Source organism: Giraffa tippelskirchi, chromosome 11 (assembly GCF_054371585.1).
Source record: "Giraffa tippelskirchi isolate mGirTip1 chromosome 11, T2T-mGirTip1v1.2.pri, whole genome shotgun sequence".
In the NCBI taxonomy this organism is placed as follows: domain Eukaryota; kingdom Metazoa; phylum Chordata; class Mammalia; order Artiodactyla; family Giraffidae; genus Giraffa; species Giraffa tippelskirchi.
In genome coordinates, this window is record NC_137285.1 from 64,069,442 (window position 1) to 64,093,110 (window position 23,669).

At 40.2% G+C, this 23,669-nt stretch overlaps 1 protein-coding gene across 1 annotated transcript in view; it reads right to left on the reverse strand.

The window, feature by feature from the left end:
• The window catches only part of DCHS2 (dachsous cadherin-related 2), a 311,921-nt gene that overhangs the window by 12,744 nt on the left and 275,508 nt on the right, over nucleotides 1-23,669 (reverse strand). The window contains exons 15-17 of the mRNA XM_081543223.1: nucleotides 18,958-19,169; nucleotides 15,174-15,325; nucleotides 106-236 (exon numbers count right to left, since the gene is read on the reverse strand). Of these exons, the coding sequence (XP_081399349.1) occupies nucleotides 106-236; nucleotides 15,174-15,325; nucleotides 18,958-19,169 (495 nt within the window). The remainder of the gene's footprint in view (nucleotides 1-105; nucleotides 237-15,173; nucleotides 15,326-18,957; nucleotides 19,170-23,669) is intronic.

Sequence of the window (23,669 nt, forward strand, 5' to 3'; positions counted from 1 at the left end):
TGGTTGTTGAGGAATAGTATGCATATTTAACACAGCACCCAGCTGAAAAAATAGTAGATGATATACAAGTTAATCAAAACCATTATTTCAAATCATCACACTTACTTTCTGCAATTTCCACTGCTTCAGAGGGGAGAAAAGTTGGGGCATTGTCATTTATGTCAGTCACCTGTATCTTGATCACAGTTGTATCAGAAAGCCTGGGCATGCCTTTATCTGTTGCTTGTACAATCAAACTGGTTTGGAAAAGAATCAAGGAATGTTATCCATCATCCAGAGAATAAGAAACCAACATAAATATCAAATATCCACTTGAAAATTTTAAAATGAGCGGACTAGCTTTTTTATTTCTCCCCTGACTTTTCTAAAAGGCATCATTTAAAGTTTATTTCATAAGAATGGTAGTCTGAAGTGTATTTTTTGACACATTTAAAGAATCAAATCAATCTTGGTTATTTAAAATAAATGGACTCTCTCTGGGAGACAGACTATAAATTTCAGTCCTTTCCTACTAAGAACAACTTAAAAAGTACAAACACCAATACCTGTTCTTTAGGTAAATAGACTGCCTCCACTCTGCCACACATGGCCTGAATATTGCTATTGATACATATTTCCATTCTACTGCACCAACAAAAGAGTCACTAAGTTTGTTTTGTATTTTTTTATTTTAGATCTAAATTGAAAATCAATCAAAATTGAAGAATTAAGAGGGCACTGCCATGAATAATACACATGCAAAAGATGCTTTATTGACTAGGACTGTAAAGTAGAGGTAAAAGTCCACGATCTGAAAGAATCTGCACACAGTGATTCAATCTCTCTTGGATGACGGTACAACTCGCTTCTCCAGTAACTGACTCAGAAACCTTATCAGTGTCTTCAACTTCTCCCTTTCTGTCACCACCCTGACAACATCTAACTAGTTATGAGTCTTATAGATTTTACCACCTGAGTATGATTTGGATCAGTGTACCCATCCATTTCAGTCCCACCTTCAGAGCCTCAGATGAACTGATCAACTGACTGGCTTCACGGGAACTGAAAGGTTTCCTGGGGCGTGGGACATTCAGTTTCTTTTTAAAGCAAGACGGTCCCAGGCAAACTAGGACAAGGTATTTGCTCTAATCTCACCCCCTTATCATCTTTAGCTGGCATGCTGTATATTCACTATATCTTTTCTCAACTGGAGAACTTGCTACTCACCAATCTTCCTACTGCAAGTCTCAAATGCTCCTCTTCATCCTCCACTCTGCAACTCCGCAATTGCTTTATCAAAAATTCTGGTTTGAAAACCTGACTCCTCTAATTCAAACCTTTCCTTGGCTCTCCATGTCTACAAGAGGTAATATAAGTCTTGAGCACGTACACATAACCTTCTGGGACATGGATTCTGCCTGGAATTCCTATGTCTACACCCTTTTGGTCTTTCAAAGCTAACATCTCTGTAAGCTTTCCCTGGCATCTCATCTGATTTGCATGCCCCTTTCTCTGCCCCATAGCACCCTGCACATTCTTCCACCATAGCAATCATCATTCTTTCTTCTTAATGACTTATTTGTCTACCTCTCCTATAAATTCCTTGAGGACAGATGTCTTGCCTTATTTGGCTTTCTTTAATGTATGTTGGTGTTGGTTTCTCAAGATTTGCTCAAGATTGTATCAGATGACAGAGCCAGGATTTAGGTACAGGTCTTAGTTGGCTGGAAAGTTTGTGCTCCACTGTCTGATACTTTTTGAGGTGTCTCTCTTCCTGTGTATATATCACACTTTAAGGTATGATCATTAGCTTTCCACTGCCTTCTAAACACTATGAGTTACAGGAGAGTATCTGAGTAATAAAGTAAGCTGTCAATTGGAAGATGATCTTCCTTTCAGAAGTGGAATCAGTCTTAGCCAGCTGGTGATACTATCTTTTGAGAAACTGAGTCTTAGAAAGTTAACACGCTTCTACTTTCTTTCTCATTGTTAGCTTACCTGATAAGTGTTCTTTTTCTTCCAACCTTAAATTTTTAAAATCATGTAAAAAAGCATCAACTTTTTGTTGGTTTAAATTCCACTTAGTAGGAAATAATCACTGCTTATCTATGGTTCACAAAGCATACAGGCTGCCTTCTATACTAACTACTTGAATTTCACACTTTAAGAGCCTAGAAATAATTCCCTGTGGCAAGTTTGCTTTGTTAGCATGAACATAAGTCAGGTACATATGGAAAAATCTTACTAAAAATAGTAATCAACTCATCATGTTCTCTGCCCCTGCTTCCTGCCCCTCCCAGTGTCATACTAAAGTCTCAGCAAAGACATTAAAGTTATGGCTCTGTTGATTCTTCCTCTGTAGCCATAAGGACTCTTATTTTCACAGTATTCCAGTTTCAGGGGTTCTATATAATGCCTATGTCATGTTAAAAAGCAAGATTCTTTGATATAGAGATAAATATGATTCTGTTTCAGAACAAAAGGACAAGTCAAAGGTTTCTCAGTGGCTTGGGGCACAAATGGAAAATTATGGAGGTAGATCCACTGAAATTCTACACGCAACTTCTATGAGACCTCAAGTTTTCTGTGATGGCTCTTTGGCAGGCTTTGCAAAACTCTTGGCTGTGGTCAGCCCAACTGGCTCCATGTTCCAAAACTGGTGCCCTGATTAGCATATCAGCAAAGATGATAAATGAAGTTCACCATAGAAAAACAGTACCATTCTAGTTCAGAGCATAGTTCTAATCTACCAGGGGTGGCAACCTGCTTTTTATCATGTTAAATTTTAAATGAGACTTCAACCAGGCAGATTCTTTTCTGATTGCCTTAATACCTAAGATAGTGATAGAGGATTTTTCAAAACTCTCTCTCAACAGGTTATTAAATATATTCCCAGAACTAAATGTTTCTTCTGTAATTCCAAGAGAAACAAAATATCAGCCAACATCATAACACCTCTGAAAGGAAGAGTTATCAGTTCAGTTCAGTCGCTCAGTCACGTCCGACTCTTTGCGACCCCATGAATCGCAGCACACCAGGCCTCCCTGTCCATCAACAACTCCCAGAGTCCACTCAAACCCATGTCCATTGAGTCAGTGATGCCATCCAACCATCTCATCCTCTGCTGTCCCCTTCTCCTCCTGCCTTCAATCTTTCCCAGCATCAGGGTCTTTTCCAATGAGTCAGCTCTTCGCATCAGGTGGCCAAAGTATTGGAGTTTCAGCTTCAACATCAGTCCTTCCAATGAACATCCAGGACTGATCTGCTTTAGGATGGACTGGATGGATCTCCTTGCAGTCCAAGGGACTCTCAAGAGTCTTCTCCAACACCACAGTTCAAAAGCAACAATTCTTCGGCGCTCAGCTTTCTTTATAGTCCAACTCTCACATCCATACATGACCACTGGAAAAACCATAGCCTTGACTAGACAGACCTTTGTTGACAAAGTGATGTCTCTGCTGTTTAGGTTGGTCATAACTTTCCTTCCAAGGCGTAAGCATCTTTTAATGTCATGGCTGCAGTCACCATCTGCAGTTATTTTGGAGCCCAGAAAAATAAAGTCGACCTCTGTTTCCACTGTTTCCCCATCTATTTGCCAAGAAGTGATGGGACCGGATGCCATGATCTTAGCTATAACTTCTGGTTATATCTACACAGGTTTTATTTCCTATTCCTCTAGAGATTCTGCTATAACAATGGCAAAAGAACTTAGAATAAGGTGTATGTTGATAAGGCTAAAAAGAAACGGATGAAGATATTAGTGAGTGGAATGGGTGAGAAGTTTCAACAAATTTCTGAAAAATGCAAGCAGACTGAGAAGCGGTTAAAGATGTGTGTGTGTGTATGTGTGTGTGTGTGTGTTTGTGTGTACGCACGCGCATGCGTGCACACTCTTAGTCATGTCTGACTCTTTGAGACCCTATTGACTGTAGCCCGCCAGGCTCTTCTGTCCGTGAAATTTTCCAGGCAAGAATACACGAGTGGGTTGCCATTTGTTACTCCAGGGGGTCTTCTTGATCTGGAATTGAACCCACGTCTCTTGCATCTCTTGTATTGGCAGGTGGATTCTTTACTACTGCGTCACCTGGGAAGTCAGGTGGCAGAGGAACGCATAGATTAAAATGCATCCTGCATTTGAAGGAAAACAAGAATGAGCGAGAAACAGATTTGCTCCCACATAACCAAGGAGAGGCGCAAAACATGGCAAAAGGCAGGGTGAGATACTGATCTAAAATAGCTTAAAAGATTACATTCAAAATATAGAACAATCAAGATCTCTTGCCCATTTCTTTTCACTCCCAGGGAAAACAATGTCTGATGTTCATACGCAGTAATATTGAGGGACTGTCCCTGAAGAAATGAAATCCCCTCCCGAAGGGAAAAAATCCTCTCTCTATATTGTTATTTACATGTCATCCTGCAAAGTAGTCAAGTTCTTCTCTGGTTCATCTGAAAGCCAAGCATGCTGGTCAATGAGATCCATCCAGAGATTCTGACTTCGATATTGCCTCACTTAGGACCAAGGATGGTTATTTACTCACAGAAAGTCTCTCACATGAATAAAAGAGGATAAACTAGACAAGCGGAGGAAATAAATCCAAAGGACACAGAGATCTTGAAAGAGCCAAAGACTAGGTAAAAATAATTCTAACTAATGTCTTAGGAGAAGCTGTCATAAGACAACACATAAATAAGAACAAGATGCTATGGAAAAGCTAAAGATTAAAAAAGAGTTTTTGAAAATTATAAAATATATAATATTCAAAAAAAATTAAACTAAAAACAACAAAAAAAGAAAGTTTAGAAGGTTATAATTAAGAAAATCTCCCAGAAAAATAAAACAACAAAAATAAACACCCACATAACAAGAAATGGAAAGTAGAGAATAAAGTATCACTGACAAAGGATCAACCCTGGCAGCCTAACACTTGACTGAATAGGATCCAGGAAAAAGAAACAGGGTAAAGTAAACACACAAAACAAAACAATAAACAGAAGGGAGGTAATTATCAGTGAAATAATGCAAAAAATAGAACAATTATCCTCATTAAAAGAGTACATCAAGTACTCAGCACAAGGAAATACTCACACTAAAGTACATAATCACAAAATGTCTAAACATTGCAGATGAAATAACCTGAGAATCTCCACAGAAAGTGCAAAAAAAAATTCATGTACCAAACATATTAGAATGACATCAGACTTCTCAATAGCAGAACTGAGTTTTAAAAGATAACAGAACAATGCCTTCAAAAATCTAAAAGAAATGTTCAACTTCTATATTATCCATTGCATAAATCACATGTGAAAGCAGAATAAAGGTGTTTTCAGATGTGTAAGAACTAAAAGAATTTACTCCTTTGGCACCTTTTCCTACAAAGGTACTATAAAAGTAAGAGAAAGACATGGCACCTTCAAGTCATGCAACTAACATAGGAAAGCAGTAAACCAAAGTCGCAAATCATGGGGTCCAGCTTTGCAGTGGGTTGGAGAGCCATCCTGCCCAGCTAGGTCAGGAGGAGAGGAGACAGTAGGACTCAGGTCTCCAAGAAACAGAAGGTTTGATAGAATACATGATACAGGAGGCAGATCAGGGGAGAAAGATGAGTGGGCATGTCTGATAGAGCTAATGGAATATTTACAAGGAATTAAGTACAAGGACAGAGCAAATCAGGTGAGCAAAAAGAAAGATAACCATTAACTCTGGGGATAAGAGGAAGAATAAGGAAAGAAATATAGTTATGAAGTATGACCTGGCTCTGAAGTAAACACCTGTATAACCATGACTGCAGCCATGAAATTAAAAGATGCTTGCTCTTGGAAGAAAAGCTACGACAAACCTAGACAGCATACTAAAAAGCAGAGACATTACTTTGCCAACAAGGTCTGTCTAGTAAAAGCTATGGTTTTTCCAGTGGTCATGTACAGATGTGAGAGTTGGACCATAAAGAAAGCTGAGCTCTGAAAATTGATGCTTTTGAACTGTGGTGTTGGAGCAGACTCTTGAGAATCCCTTGGACTGCAAGGAGATCCAACCAGGCCATCCTCAAGGAAATCAGTCCTGACTATTCATTGGAAGGACTGACACTGGAGCTGAAGTTCCACTACTTTGGCCATCTGATGCAAAGAATCGACTCATTGGAAAAGACCCTGATGCTGAGAAAGATTGAGGGCAGGAGGAGAAGGGGACAATAGAGGATGGGATGGTTGGATGGCATCACCAACTCGATGAATATGAGTTTGAGTAGGCTCCAGGAGTTGGTGATGGACAGGGAAGCCTGGTGTGCTGCATTCCATGGGGTCACAAAGAGTTGGACATGACTGAGCAACTGAACTGAACTGAAACACTGATTATTGATGAAATGAAGAACAGTGCTATGAATACAAAGGGAGATCGGATATAAGAAGGTAAAAATATTAAAACCACATTTATTATAATAATATATTGAGAGATAATGTTTAAAATTACAAAGTTAGACATATTCATTTTTATAATGGAGAAAACAAGTTAAAAGTGTCTACCCAATGGACAGGAGAGGCAATGGTTGCTGATTTTCATCTAAGTCTGCTGATCTCTATGATGTTTTTTAAAGAATGTGTTATTTTGATAACAATACAGAATTTAAAATAAGTAAACGTACTTAAATCAAAATCTTGCTGCCATTTGCAGCAATATGGATGGACCTAGAGATTGTCAGTGATGTATGCCAGACAAAGACAAACATCACATGATATCACTTATATGTGGAACTTAAACATTGATAAATGAATTTGTTTACAAACAGTAATAGACTCACAGACATAGAAAACAAACTTATGATTACCAAAAGAGAAAGTGGGGGAGGAATAAACTAGGAGTTTGGGATTAACAGGTACACAGCACTATATATGAAACAGATAAACAACATGGATCTAGTGAACAGAATAGGGAACTATATTCAGTATCTTGTAATAACCTATAATGGAAAAGAATCTGAAAGAGAAGATATATAGATAGATAGATGGATACATAGATATAGTTGAATCACTTTGCTATACACCTGAAACTAACACAGCATTATAAATAAGCCATACTGCAATAAAAAAAGTTTTCAATGTCAATGGGGAAAAATTGATATGACTTTTAATTATTTTTCTTGCCTATTGAACTACATAGCTCCACTACTGTAATACTGAATAAAAATTGTGGAAAACATCTTTCATCTTTATCTATCTGTTGAATAATAACTTCCTGCCTGTTAACATGGTTAAATGGAGCCAACCCCCCAAACATACCCTCCTCTCAAGCCTGAATCCTACTGATTTATCACCATCAGATATACCTTTCTTTTAATTCCACATTGGTGAAAAAGAAAAGTTAGTCCATTTTAATTCTCTCCTTCCTATTTTAGTTACTCCTCAACTTACTATAATAGTTTCTATCCACCACTTCAGGAATTCTTCTTTGGAAAATAATGTCAAGAGTTTTCTAATCACCAGACAATGGTCTCTTTCTAGTTGCAGATATAAATATTATAAATTTCAAAATGTTTCATCAGTGTTGTTTGAGATGAAAAGAAATTTTAGGTCATCATGTTACTCATTGAGAAATAAACAGAGGAATTAATCCACACGCATTTTAAAAACTAAAAGTTCTATACTAGCACTTTGTCCACTGTTTATCAACAGAATGTTAAGGGCTGGAGAATACTTGCGTTCTGGTGACCACATGAGGAAAAATGAGAAAAAGCACTGTTGGAACACTGGTCAAATGAGGCAAAATTTTTAGTTAAGTTCTTATCATAAATTATAATCCTTTCTCTCTGAAGTTTACACAAGTTTTCTAGGATAGTAATTCACAACCATGAAGATGTTTGATCTCCTGAACTGGAGGTGCTTGTAATATATATGGGTTATAGGACATTTTATGGACTCAGTCTGTAAAATACTTTTGTTAATGAAAATCTGTTGACTTGAGTTTTTAAATTAACTTCACAGTTTTGTATTAATTAACCTACAAATATAATAGCATGTATTTTATCTTGTTAGGAAACAATTTGGGAGAAGTCTATTCCTTGCAAACTTCTTAAAATGAGGAATACTTTTACAGATTCCAATCCAAACACATTCAGAAAACTTTTCCCCCATGTGGTCCAACCTCTCCCTTTGCTTTCTGAAACTACATTTCCCAGGTTCTGTTCTGTTCTTTCTAGTCCCTGAATCTGTCTAGCTGGCTGCTTTTGCTCTTTCTAGCCCTCAAAAGCTGACAATGTCCTAAATTCTCATTTCACATAATCTCCCTAGGTAGGTAATTCCATTTTACACACTTTCCTTGGATCAAGCCCAAGTCTAAATCTTGAAAGAAGATCTCTTTCTCAAGCTGCAGATCATTATTTTAATTGTAGAAGGAGTATATTTACTTTTACTCTTACACTAGCTTCTCAAACTCCAAATGCCAAGAAAAAAACAAAATCCCAATCCCAATCTATTCTTCTTCCTGCCTTTTCTATGTATAAACTTCTGAAGTATTTCTTATCTCCTTCCTTTTTGAATAAATTCAGCTGATCACCATGTTCCTACGGATTCTGTATCTGATCAACCAGTAAGTATGCCCCCTCCTTTCATCTCCACAGTTTCATCCACATAACCTTTCCCTACTGTTGTCTAGCTTAATTGCTCTGTCTGATGCTGGTTCTCTGTCCTGCAAGACATCCTTATCAGACATCTTCTAAAAATAAAGATTTGAACAGGCACTCAATTGCTTACACTTTTCTATAGCCTACAGAATACAGGATAATTTCTAATAGGAAAGAAAAAGCAAAAGGGTTAGTCACCAAGTCATGTCTGACTCTTTTGCAACTCCATGGATTATATAGCCTGCCAGGCTCCTCTGCCCATGGAATTCTCCAGGCAAGAATACTGGAGTGGGTAGCCATTCTCTTCTCCAGGGGACCTTCCTGAACCGGGATTGAACCCGGGTCTCCTGCACTATATGCAGAGTCTTTACCATCTGAGCCATCAGAGAAACCCAATTTCCAGTATATGGCATGTAAACTCCTCCAAGCCTAGCCTGTGACCTACCAGCCTCTTTTTTCATTGTTTTGTTTTTCAGATCATTGGGTGAGTTTCCCCACAAGATTTATTCTGATATAATGGATACACATCACTGTATAAGCTTAAGGTGTGCAGCATAAGTAAGGACTTGACTTACATATACTCTGAAAAATTTTCCCTTGTGATGAGAACACTTAGAACCTCCTCTCTTAACAGTTCTCATGTATACCATACAGCAGTGTTAGCCACAGTCATCATGCTGTACATTATATCCTTCTCTCTCTCTGCAGTTGCTACATCATGTCCGACTCTTGCGACCCCATGGACTGTAACCTGCCAGCCTCCTCTGTCCATGGGATTCTCCAGGCAAGAGTACTGGAGTGGGTTGCCATTACCTTCTTCAGGGGATCTTCCTGATCCAGAGATCGAACCTGGGTCTCCTGCACTGCAGGCAGATTCTTTACTGACTGAGCTACGAGGGAAGCCCCACATTACATCCCTAGTATCTATCGTATTGGAAGTTTGTATGTTTTGATTGGTGGTGATGGTTTAGTTGTTAAGTTGTGTCTGACTCTTCACGATCCCATGGACTGCAGTCTACCAGGCTCCTCTGTCCATGGGATTTTCCAGGCAAGAGTACTGGAGTGGGGTGCCATTGCTTTCTCCAAAGATTCAAGGGATTAGAACTTGTGAACAGTGTGCCTAAAGAACTATGGATGGATGAGGCCCATAATGTGTACAGGAGGCAGTGAACAAAACCATCTCAAAGAAAAAGAAAAGCAAGAAGGCAAAGTGGTTATCTGAAGAGGCCTTACAAATGGCTGAAGAAAGAAGAAAAGCGAAAAACAAGGGAGAAAGGGAAAGGTACATCCAACTAAACAGAGTTCTAAAGAACAGTATGGAGAGAAAAGAAGCCCTTCTTCAATGAACAGTGTATAAAACTAGAACAGAACAACAGAAGGGGAAAGGCTACAGAACTTGTCAGGAAAATTGGATATATCAAGGGGACATTTTGCCCAAAGTTGGGAACAATAAAGGACAGAAACGCTAAGACCTAGTAGACACTGAAGAGATCAAGAAGAGATGGAAAGAATACATGGAAGAACTGTACAGAAAGATCCAAATGAACCAGATTACTACGATGGTGTGGTCAGCCACCCAGAGCCAGACATTCTGAAAAGCAAAGTCAAGAGGGCCTGAGGAAGCACTGATGTTAATAAAGCTAGTGGATGTGATTGAATTCCAGTAGAATCTTTCAAAACCCTAAAGGATGATGTCATCAAGCTGTTCCATTCAATATGCCAGCAGATCTGGAAGACCCAGCAGTGGCCACAGGACTGGAAAAGGTCGGTCTTCTTCCCAATTCCCAAGAACGGTAGTACTAAAGAGTGTGCTAAGCATCAGATAAGTTGCACTCATCTCCCATGCTAGTAAGGTCATGCTTAAAATCTTGCAATCTAGGCTTCAGCATTATGCGAACCAAGAACTTCCAGTTCAAGCTGGGTTTAGGAAAGGAAGAGGAACCAGAGATCAAATTGCCAACATCACTGACCATAGATAAAGCTAGGGAATTCCAGAAAAATATCTACCTCTGTCTCATCAACTACACCAAAGCCAGTCAAGAAGCAACAGTTAGAGCCCTGTATGGAAAAACTGATTGGTTCAAGATTGAGACAGGAGTACAACAGGGCTGTCTGCTGTTACTCTGTTTAACCTATACACTGAGCACCTCATGAGAAATGCTGGGCTGGATGAGTTACAAGCTGGAATCAAGACAGGCAGGAGAAACATCAACAACCTCAGACACGCAGATGGTACCACTCTAATGACAGGAAGCAAAGAGGAACTAAGAGCCTCTTGATGAGGGTGAAAGAGGAGAGTGAAACAGCTGGCATAAAACTACATATTAAAACACATATTAAATATTAAATATTAAAAAAATATTAATATCGTGGCATCTCGCCCCATTACTTCATTGCAATTAGGAGAGGAAAAGGTGGAAGTAGTGACAGATTTCTTCTTCTTGGGCTCTAAAATCACTGCAGATCGTGACTGTAGCCATGCAATCAGAAGACATTTGCTTATTGGCAGGAAAGCTATGACAAACCTAGACAGTGTGTTGAAAAGCAGACATTACTCTGCTGATAAGGGTCCGTATGTTCAAGGCTATGGTCTTTCCAGTGATCATGTACAGTTGTAAGAGCTGGACCATAAGGAAGGTGGAGCGCTGAAGAATTGATGCCTTTGAACTGTGGTGCTGGAGAAGACTCCTGAGAGTCCCTTGGAGAGCAAGGAGATCCAACCAGTCAACCTTAAGGGAAATCAACTGTGAATACTCCTTGGAAGGACCGAAGCTGAAACTTCCTGAAGCTTAAACTCTAGTATTTTGGTCATCTGATGCATATAGCTGACTCATTGGAAAAGTTCCTGATGCTGGGAAATATGAGGGCAGAAGGAAAAGAGGGCATCAGAAGATGAGATGGCTGGATGGCATCACTGATGCAATTCAGGTGAACTTAGGCAAACTTTGGGAGATGGTGAGGGACAGAGAGGCCTGGCGTGCTGCAGTTCATGGGGTCGCAAAGAGCTGGACATGACTGGGTGAGCAAACAACAACAACCCAGGAGTTTTTTGTTGTTCGTTTTTATTTATTTACAGTCCCTCAAAAGACTCAGTAATCTTGGTCCTAAAGTATTACAAGACTTACATGAATATCAATTACCAACTTAGGCAGAGATAAGACTCTTCACATCTTTTGAATTATAGTGTTGGAGAGTCCCTTGGATTGCAAAGAGATCTAACCAGTCCATCCTAAAGGATATCAGTCCTGAATGTTCATTGGAAGGACTGATGCTGAAGCTGAAACTCCAAAACTTTGGCCACCTGATGTGAAGAACTGACTCATTGGAAAAGACTCTGATGCTGGGAAAGATTGAAGGTAGGAGGAGAAGTGGACAACAGAGGATGAGAAGGTTGGATGGCATCACTGACACGATGGCCATGAGTTTGAATAGGCTCTGGGAGTTGGTGATGGACAGGGAAGCCTGGCATGCTGCAGTCCATGGGGTCACAAAGAGTTGGACATGACTGAGTGACTGAACTGAACTGAACTGAAGTCTCTTCACATCAGTTATAAGTTAAGCAGAGGAAAGCAGTGATTGAAATCTCATCTTTTCATGCTAACACCTTGATGTGTAATTTCACAAATGTGAGCTGGAATTTATTTTCTATGATTATTTTAAGTTTCGAAAGTGTTTTTTCCTGTATTGTTTCAGTAAATATACAGGTATATACTCTAAAGATTCATTCACATGATACAGCAGAAAGCTCTGCTAGGCCACTCACACAGGCAAGAGTATCAGTTCCACATTTACTAGCTGCCTACTCCTAGCAAATAACTTTACCTCTGTGAATTTGATTTCTTCACTTTGTAGATCTTGAGTCTGTTACAGGAATTCAACATGTAAGGAAGGCGCTCCACAAATGACACCTACTGTGATTATTACTGTGTTTCCTGCCAGGAGTTACTAGGGCACTTGCTTTTCAAGTTCCTGGAAAATAAGAACTGTTTCATGCGCCTTTCTATCCCCAGTCTCATGCTTGGTAATTCATTTTTAAAATTCAAAAATATCAGTCAGACAGAACCTTAAGATCTATTTTATAATCTGTCATCACCTGTCCACTGAGTTTTCTTATATGTGGCTTAATATGAGAACTAAAAATTATTTCGTTTTTGTTTGATACGTTTATATTGAATAGAATCATAACTGACGATATCTTGTCCCCCTTCATTTTATATTGTCTAAGACAGAGGGCTAGAATTGGGAATATCTTCCTCAGTCAGACAAAATAGCAGAATTCAAGAGTTAAAAAGAAAAGTTAAAAGCTAAATGACACCATTTCCAAAACATTTACTAAAGGTATCGCAGGCTGGAGGAAGTCATCCTTTTTGCTCAGTGCCTTAAATACCAGGGAAAGCACTAAAAAGGCAGAGAAGTCACGAGGGAGCGGGGGTGGGGACCCAGAGAGGCAGGAGGTTCGGCCGCTCCCTCGCCTTGGCGGCAGCGTGTGAGCGGGCTGCCTCTGCCTCTCTCCGGGCCATGTCGGGGCCATGTCGGTGTGCGGAGGTCTCACCTTCTGTCAGCTCCTATTCCTCCCAGCCTTGAATTCATGGGGAATTGGTGAGGGGTGCCTTTGCACATTGTGACCAGTTTAAGTGATGCAAACACTGAAACTACGATGCAAATAGGACAAAGCCGAAAGGAGTTAGATTTAATTGATAATTAGACTCTACTGAGGAAGAACTCTGTAACAGAAAGTCATTACAATCAGGAAATACATAGTTCCTGAAACTGGGCAGACACTCAAGAATCTGAATTTGTAATCATTCAGGTAGCAACTAGACTGAGATTTACCTGCAGTCAACTATGGAGAGAAAAAAGAGCTTTATGCTTAAAATTACTAGAGAAGCAATGTAGCAGGGTTTTAACATATTTATATGATTGATTTCAATATTTATATAATAAGTATCATAACAACTGATTACACTAAAATATTACTGAAAAAGATCCTACTAGTTAAGACAGGGTAAGACCTTAAACTAAACTTTTAAAATACCTTTGAAGTAATATTTTGAAATATATTAAACAAAAAGAACTAAATACTTAATCAAACATTTAGAGTTGGGAAGTTTTTCAGAGGTGAATTAACCCAGTCTGCCCAGGAACAGATCCCATTTTAACTGGCTTTTGCTATTTAACCACAAGAGTAGGAAATGGCAACCAACTTGGTATTCTTGCCTGGGAAATTCCATGGACAGAAGAGCCTGGTGTCCATGGGTTGCAGAGTTGGATATGACTGACAGACTGACATTCAGCCCTAAGAATACACTGCACTTTCCTCGTGTAACATGTAAGTAGTCTGGCCTCGGAGAACATTGACCCTTGGGTCTCTTGTGTTTCTATTTTTTCCCTCAAAAGGAAGTCCGCTACATAGCCAGTATGGTAGATGCAGCGCAACACAGCATCAGAACAGCCGGTGGTAAGACATGACTGATGGCGAAACGGTTCTGTGACCCTGGGCAAAACACTGCCTGTCACCTGTCTCATCAGTGAGTGAGAAAAAGCCCAGCTGAACTTCCCTGGGGGTGACATGAACATGACAGGAAACATGGTGCATGTGGCCTTTCAGAAAAACATACAAATACAAGGCTGATGAAATGCACGATAAGAACGTCCGGGCTTCCCATGTGACCACTTCCCCAGAAACAAGGTTTATGGTTTCTTAGGTTTTCTTCCTAAAGTTGTCCAATTTTACGGGTGTGTTTTCACTCAAAAAGGCCTGCAGGCAAGCACCGTGGGGCACCTTGTCCCTTGCTTCACTCAGTCATACATCCTAGGGTTCTGTCTTCATTGGTACACACATACCTCTTTGTTAAAATCAGTTTTGTTGTCTTCCATGTAAGGCTGGGTTATCATTCTTGATGCAGTCCCCATTCACAGACATTTTATGTCCCTTAGAGTCTTTCATTTTCTTTTATAGACTGTGATATCACAAATATCTCTGTTTATATGCCTAGACGCTTGGGAACACCGACTTTTAAAAATCACAGAAGACCTATGACACAATCTCTCTTTCACAGAATTTCTGTGTAAATCTGGCATATTTTGAACTCTAGGCAAAAAATACATCTCTTCTTGAATGTGCACTTTAAGATGATCATTTCTATCAGAACACAGTCATGTAACATGGACCTGATAACAGGGTTGTACTTTCCTACAGAAAAATGAATAAATAATTAAAAAGAGAAACATCATTCAGTCTTCACTGTTTTTAAAAGCAACTAAAGCAACATTTGCAGGGTCTCTATAGCTCAGGAGGCATTTCACAAATGTCTTCAATGTCTCTCATTTAATATCATACTTGATGGCATCACAAATGCATGAACTCTTAGAACTAGAAGGAATCTTCACATTCTTGTAGCCCAATCACCTTTTCCAAATAGCGTTTACTTTCTAAGACTCTCTCAGTGTATCAAGGAAGATTTTAAGTTGGAGCAAAGGGAAGACACATCTTATAGCTAAGCACACACCAAACAGGAAGTCATGCCCAAAGCGGCAAGGCAGAATAGCCAGTCAAACGGATCTGAGTTTGGGACAAACCTGTAGGCGCTGGTGTACTCGTAATCCAGAATGACATTTGCTGTTAGCACACCACTCAGCGGATCCATTTGGAACACTTTTCCCTGGTTGCCGGAGAGAATGGAATATTCGACAAGGCCATTCGATCCACTGTCCAAGTCTGTGGCAAAAACCTGTGAGGGAGCAACTCCTCCATTAGGTAAGGATTGAAAGTGCAGAATGGGTTAAGCTTATTTTTCAGAGAAATGCATTATGAAAGAATCACATTGTCAAACACATTTTAAAGACAATGATCAAAGGAATATTAGCCATGGCTGAATATTATATAAAAGTGAATAATGGGTGAGAAGACTATTCTTTAGAATAGATGCAAGAGTTTCCAAGTAATTTCAGTAGGAGTACCACGAGTTTTGAGTGAAATGAAACAAAACCCAGATTTAGTGCTAGCAAATTTAGATCCTAGTGATTTATTTGATGAGTTGTCCAAGTACTAGTGTTGAAGATAAAACAAAAGTACTAATGAAGTGTGCATCACTCTCCACAGAGATGTATTATTTAGTCTGATTTACATTTTAATTGCAAACTAATTCTATTAGTGGATTCAAGACCTTGCATAAGAACAAGTTGACTGATTAACTTCTTTCTGTTTTTATTTCCTTGGCCCCTCAGCCTTGGTCTGAGCTCCCATCTCCTGTCATCTCTCTCCTGGGCGACTACACTGACGTCCTAGTGGGATTTTGCTTGTAACTCCCTTCCCTTTCAAGCTATCCTTCACACTGCTGCCAGAGGACTCAGGCGATCCAGGACCTCACCAGGAAGATGCACACCAGACATGCGGTACAGAAAGGCAGCCACAGACAAACAGACAGTTCCGCTCAGGACCATGAGGACGAGAAACTTACCTGCATCCAGGCAGAATAAGTCCATCATGTCCCCTAGGTCACACATTTAAAAGGGTTACAGAGAGGAGGCCTCCCAGGAGACATATCATTTAGGGTCTTCAGATGCCATCAACACAAATGGACTGTGGCCAACTTCACCAGGAAAGAAACACAGCAAGGAGAGAGTGCCCAGGTGAAGCAGAGGAACATGGATATCTCTAGGGCACAGCTTCTCTGAGCTGCTGCCATCAAGATGAATGAACTGAAAGACGCGTGTGCCCCAGTGTTCATCGCAGCACTGTTTATAATAGCCAGGCCATGGAAGCAGCCTACATGCCCATCAGCAGGCGAATGGATAAGGAAGCTATGGTACATATACACAATGGAATATTACTCAGCCATTAAAAAGAATACATTTGAATCCATTCTAATGAGGTGGATAAAACTGGAGTCTATTATACAGAGTGAAGTAAGTCAGAAAGAAAACACCAATACAGCATACTAACGCATATATATGGAATTTAGAAAGATGGTAACAATGACCCTATATATGAGACAGCAAAAGAGACACAGACGTAAAGAACAGACTTTTGGACTCAGTGGGAGAAGGCGAGGGTGGGATGATTTGAGAGAATAGCATTGAAACATGTATATTAACATATGTGAAACAGATCGCCAGTCCAGGTTTGATGCATGAGACAGGGTGCTCAGGGCTGGTGCACTGGGATGACCCAGAGGGATGGGATGGGGAGGGAGGTGGGAGAGGGGTTCAGGATGGGGAACACATGTACACCCATGGCTGATTCATGTGAATGTATGGCAAAAACCACTATAATATTGTAAAGTAATTAGCCTTCAACTAAAATAAATAAATTAAAAAAAAAAGATGAACGAGCTCTTACTTGTCTTCATCTTGGGTTCTACCACCCAAGGTTCAAATTCCAGAGAGAGAAAGTCTCTATGAGACAGACGCAGTTGACAGCACTCTGACTGGGTTGGGTGGGGTGGGGTCACCACCTTGACTGACAACCCTACCAAGACTGCTCCTGGCGGAGGAGGGGAAGTTCCTAAAGGCAGTTTGTGGGGCTGCAACCCAAAAGAGGGCACTGGGGAGTGTGGGCGCAGAAAGCAAGAGCTCCAGAACCTTCTACATCCCTGTTCATCCAAACAGGACACAGGAAAATGACAGTTCTATTAGTAGCTTCCCTGAAATTAAATGACCTGAAAAATATGAAGAACAAAGTTCCTTGTATCTGTCCCTGACTGAGCCTTCTCAAAGTTTACATTACCTAAAGCACTGGCAGGTCAGGCTGTTCCCCTATTGGGTGTACTGGAGCTTTAAAGCTGCCTTCACCTTAACATGAGTGGTCTAGCTCTGTCCAGCTCAGCACGTGCGACAAAGTGCAAAGCACTTTGCAGGGAGGGAGGGTCCACTGTGACCAAGCAGGCCCTGCAGTGACCCTGGAGGCATCAGTCATCCCGGTTGAACAGGCATCACTGGGGTACACACCGGAAGAGAGAATGCTCTTACTCCTTACCTTCCTCTTAAGCATCTCAGTCCTGGCTGAAGCCAGAGTAAAGGCTTGACAATTCTGGAACATGCTGGAACCTGGAGCAATTAGGCTAAATCTGCAAAAATAATGTAGGAAATCCCAGGGATCCTGGACCAAGTGCAGAGCACAGAGCTAAAACTCCAAGACAGCTGAGCCTCTGCTGGTCTTGTCTGCACCTTCAGAGGGGAAGATGGTATCTGGACTAGGCAGGAATCAAAGAAAGGTCTGTGTGCATATGCAGGTGAAGGTGCTGCATGGAAACTTAGGGGATCACCTATACCCCTGGCCCCATCTACCCCAGAGAGAGAGTCGTCAGATGCTGGGCCACGGGTTATAGAAGTGAAAGGGAATGTCCCGCTCAGCCACCAACTGTCAGGAAGGGGGTTTATACACATTCTCTGTGCAGATTCCCAAGAGCCTGTAGGTGTCCTAATGCCCAGGTTCTTGAACTCAAAGCATCAGTTCAACCATGGATGGAAAGATGAAGACATGCAGCGGCCCTGAAGCAGGCAGAGTCTAGCAAGGGTGGGTGGGCTTGGAGCTTGAGCAAGAAGACTGCCGTGTGAACAGACCCTCCCTTTCAGGCCATGGGGCTTTCTCCTGAGATGGGGCTGGGCTTGAAAACAGTGGATATGTGCCTTTCATGTGAGACACCAAAGGTTTCAAGCACAGGGGGCCTTTCCATGTGTCTGCATCTCAGTCTGTGCATGTCTGGCTGCAGCTCCACTTGGGAAATGCCTGCTCACCCTTTAAGACCGAGTGCAAACCTCGGGACCCGTCTGTGTTTCCTCTTAGCTCCACGACATTCAATATACGCTCTTCTATTATCACATTAGAAATTTAAATTGTATACTTAGTCTTCTGACTTCTCCTCTAGACCGTACACACTTAGAAGGTGAGCTGCTTTTTGTGCCCACCTAAGACTCCCTGCTAATCTCCAGCAGGGTCCCTAGAAAGAGCAGGTGGCGCTATGCATGCTAAGATGCTCAGTTATATCCAACTCTTTGCGACCCTAGGCACCGTAGCCCCCTAGACTCTTCTGTCCATGGGATTCTCCAGTCAAGGATACTGGAGTAGGTTGTCATTTCCTACTCCAGGGGAACTTCCCTACCCAGGAATCAAATCTACATCTCCTGCATCTCCTGCATTGGCAGGGGGTTCTGAGCACAAAAAGAAGGGAGTAAGGGTAGTGAACTCAGAAACTCCAAACTTCCTTCAACCTAAGGTTCCATCCAGTGCATCATATAATGCGTATGCCAAGGAAACAATTACAATTTAATTGATGTCCTGGAAAAGGTCTTCAGGTATTTGGATTACACTGATTGATAAAAATTCACACACACACGCACATATAAAACATCTTTCTATTACCTGTACAATGTGATGATTGTAGGACTGGCCCTCAGACACCGATACTTGGTAAACACTTTGCTCAAAGTGTGGTGGATGGTCGTTCAGATCTTGGATAGAGACTGCTACTCTGCTGTAGGCTCTATGCCCCCCACTTTCAGCTAAAACGACGAGTTGAACTTCTTTTCTGACTTCAAAATCAAGAAACTTGGGTTCTTTCACAGTGACTTCTCCTGTTTTTATTTCCAGAGAGAAAAGAAAGAAAGAATAGAAAATGATTTTATCTTTGACCGATGCTCACACACTCTCCTCTCCTTCTGTGCCTCCCACTGGCTGGAGCCCCCTTTCCTAGTGTCTGGGGTCATTGTGAAAAAGGTGAGAGCAGGCAGACATTTACACAGCTGAAACATGTAGGAGGGAAAGAAACCATGAAACATCTGGGATCTGAGCGCTCTGTATAAGTCACCTCTGTCTCTGTATTTAGCCCACTGTCAGGCCTTTGCAGTCACACATCTCCGGATTCACCCTCTCCCTGATGCTGCCCTCCTCCAAGCAACCAGCATTTCCCACCTTGTCCCTTGCATTAGCCCACTTACTGGCCTCTGCACTCATTCAGTTCCCACTCTGAATTAAATAATTAAAAAAAGGCACTGTGACTATCCTTAAAGCCCTTGATTGGCTTCCACAGCAATTATGATGAAGCTCAGCATTTTAGCCTCCCCAGGACCACCTGCTCCACACTCTCCCACCTGAGGAATCTCCTCCACCTCTTTCTCCCCTTTGCTCTCTCTGCTCTGATGCTAATACTCATACATGTTCTGCTTCTCAAACACACATTTTAGAGCTTCCCTGCAGGCTTTTCCATCCATCTGGGATCGTCCCCACTTCTGTGGATCTTTAGGGATCTTTCCAGCCTATACCATCACCATATCTGTCTCTAACATACTCTCCCAAAGTGCTTGCAGAGCCTTTGTTCACCTGTTTCTGCCGAGTTACTCCCCTTGGTTTCTTAGGAGATTCACCAAGGTGAGCACAGTTACCTCTTACACCACCCTCTCCCCAATGCCCAGCTCAGGATCCGGCACACAGATGCAGCTAATAATATCTGTTCCACCCTCAGGCAACAAGTAGAACCAGGTGAGGGAGACAGCCTTGGGGGTTATGCCCTGCACAGGTTTTCCCCTGGATTAAGAAACTTCCTCCCCTGACATAATTTCCCTCTCAAGTTTCTACTCTGTTTTATTTCTTCCCCCTTACCATTAAATTTCTTACTGAATTTATTGTTATTATTATTCCATTGTCATGATTTACTCAGCCCTTGCTGTCAGAAGTTCCATCAAATGGAGTTTGCTACAATGGGTACTGATTTGAAGTCTGAGACACCTGAAACCAAGCACAAATCCTAGCCCTGGATACTTTATTTAGGTAAAGTGCCTGGCTTCCCCACTACTAAGCTTGTGACCGGTAGGAAGTAACTCAGGTTCTATCCAGCAGAGTCTCGCCTTCCGTAAAACAGGGCTACGAAGAATGGCTGCATAGTGTTGCTGGGAGACTAACTCAGTGCATGGTGTGAATTTTCGTAGTCACATGATACAGAGTCCAATGTCCTCCCCGTGTCTCTCACCCCCCCCAACCATCAGATATAGATTTAATACCTATATAAGCTCTGAATTTGGAGAACATTTAATAGCATGGATTATTACAAATTTGGTCTTCTGGTGAAATAATCTGTATAGTTTCTAGAAATATGGCCTAGAGTCACAGTTCTGATCTATCTGAACCAGTTTCCCTAGAGAACCAGAGTTGGTCAAGGAAACTTTAGGCTATCATATACCTACCTGGATGCTAACAGTAACCATGCATCCGTGCGTGCTAAGTCACTTCAGTCGTGTCTGACTCTTTGTGAACCTATGGACTGTAGCCTGCCAGGCTCCTCTGTCCATGGGGATTCTCCAGACAAGAATACTGGAGTGGGTTGCCATGCCCTCCTCCAAATAGTTATCATAGCCTTTTCTAAAAAGTCTAACTAGCACTGAGCATTCCAGGAGGTATTTTATTGCTTCTATTCTATTACTAAGAAAAAAATACTTATATTCTATATGAAAAACTAAAACTAACTACAACACCAAATTTTAAAATTCATAAATTCACTTTTATTGTCATCAGATTCAGTTACCAATTTTAGAAAACTACTTTTACAAACCACAGTCTGATGCTACCAAAATCCCTGATAGAAAATTCAGAGTAGATTTAATGATGGGCAGCTGAAGAATTATTAAGATGCATTTTTTGATGAGCTGGTAATGAAAGAAGATGGTTTTCAGAAGTCTCTGTGGAGCGAGGGCTGAGCCCATACCTCCAAATGAGACAGGGGCACCAGTTGACGTGGGATCAATGCTCTCATCTGGAGCTCTATCTCCACCAAACAGAGCATTTAGCCTGCTATCATGTTCTGCTACTATTAGTAAAGAAAAATAAAATTGAAACACAACACTTAATTGCCAGTGTCACTTAGTAGAAAGTGTGCCAATCATAGTACAGATCAAAGTGCATTTTTTTAAATAAAAGGGTTGTGTTTAGGCTTGATAATTGGAATTTTGCACTTGGAATGAATCTGTAGTTCTAATGCTTTCCTTGCTTGGTTTTTATTTTTGGCATAATAATTGGGACATGCTGTGAAAGTTGTGCAAATAGAAAAGACAATAACCAGTCTATGAGATGATTCAAGACAGGCATACCTACCAGATACACAATTTGCCTTGGATGATTGATGTATATTTTTTCTTAGAGATGTCCAGGATCTACTGTCACCAGGGAGATGAAAGTACTCCTGGGTTCTGTCTAATAGTAGGGGTAGAAGTCCATGCTTTCTTTCGATTAAGAGGCTCACAAATATCAACTTTTTGCTCATTCTTACATGTTAGTGTGCCAGTTATATATTTAATAACTTGAGAAGAAAATTGCAGCAATACTTTTCTTCTGCTATATGGACATGCATAGCTTTTATCCAAGTTATAAAGTACACATCAAAATGAGATTAAGATTCTTCAAATACTCAATGCTAGATAGCATAATCAGGTTGCTTCAGTCAATTACAAACTGTGTACATGCATACGTATACACCCAAAGCAGAATGTGATAACTATTTATGTTATCCCAAAGCTTTTAAACTCTCTCCTCTAAAGCTACATTCTTGAAACATTGGAAGTTTGATCACTTTGTTTTATGTCAATCTACCAAATAATAGAATGAAAACTACCATTTGTTATTTACATGCACAATGTTAGTCAAACTGCAAAATTCTTTCTGGTTTAAACAGTGAGTAGTAGATATTGTTAAGTCACAGTGACAACAAGTTTGTGACTGTGGCACAGGGCAAACTCAGGCACAACTGGATAGAAAACATAGTTCTCACCAGAGAGCCATCTAATCATAACTTACCAAACCAATAACTAATAAAATGATTTTTTCACACTTTTATCCTGAAGAAAAGTGAATATAACATGAGAGATCAAGTTTACTGATTTATCACACATAACAGTTTTCTACTTTGGCATATGTTTTAAAATACATACATTGGTAAAACCTATATTGAATGCCTTTTGACACAAGTTTAATGAACATGTGGCAAAGGTGGCATGAAAGACGAATTTAATATCATAATTTAAGATCCTTAGAAATACTTCTTGACAAAATTATGATAAACTATATATATTGGAATAACCTGCATGATAAAAGCAACTAAAATGCTTGATAAATTGTATGTGTGTGTGTCTGTATTAAAGTGCATCAAAGAATCCTCAAATAAAAAGTTTCCATGACAATGTGTAGTCTATAGTTAACAAGCACAAAAATCACAGAGAAGCAGGGCACCATGAATGTCAGCCAGCAGAGTCAGACGCAGCAGAATAAATTTTCAAAAACTGAAATGCAGAAGTTATTGGACATATAATATTTAATATTATGTTAAATATATTAAAATACATAAAAGAAAGTTGAAAACAAGAGCAAGGAACAAGAAATTACTTATTTAAAATACCAGATGTTGAAATAGAATTCAAGAAAACTTATAGAAATGAAAAGTGTACTTCCTTAGGCTGAAGGGAAGAGGCATATAGAAATGAAAAATATGGAAAGGGATGGAAGAGACAGTAATATGGTCTCAATATTTGTCTAAGTAAAGTTCCAAAGAAATATATAAGTAAATGATATTTAGATTAACAGCTGACTTATTAATGCAACAACTGGAAACCAGAAGACAGAGAGGAATATCTCAAATAAAGAGAAAATAGCTGTGAGCCTGAAATTCTGAGCCCAGCAAAAAATCTCTCTTAAAAACAAGAACTGAATAAAGACTTTTAAATAAACAAAATCTGGGAAAGTTCATTGCAACAGCCTCTCACTAAAGGATGTACTTCAAGTAGAAATAAAATTATTCTAAGTTAAGTCTGAGATGTAAGAAAGAATACTTACTAATAGGAAAGTAGAAAACAAGCAGATGAATCTATTTAAAAACATTAATAATGCCTAATTTGAAAGACCTAAATTTGTGGTCAAGAAAACCTTATAAATTGCAAAAGTGGATATTAGGAGATAAAGAATTCTAAATCTCAGGTATTGTTGAAGAGCAAGATATTGATTAATGTTAGACTTGAAATGGAGTTCCCTGATGGTTGAACAGTAAAGAATCCACCTTCTATGCAGGAGACCCAGGAGACTTAGGTTTGATCCCT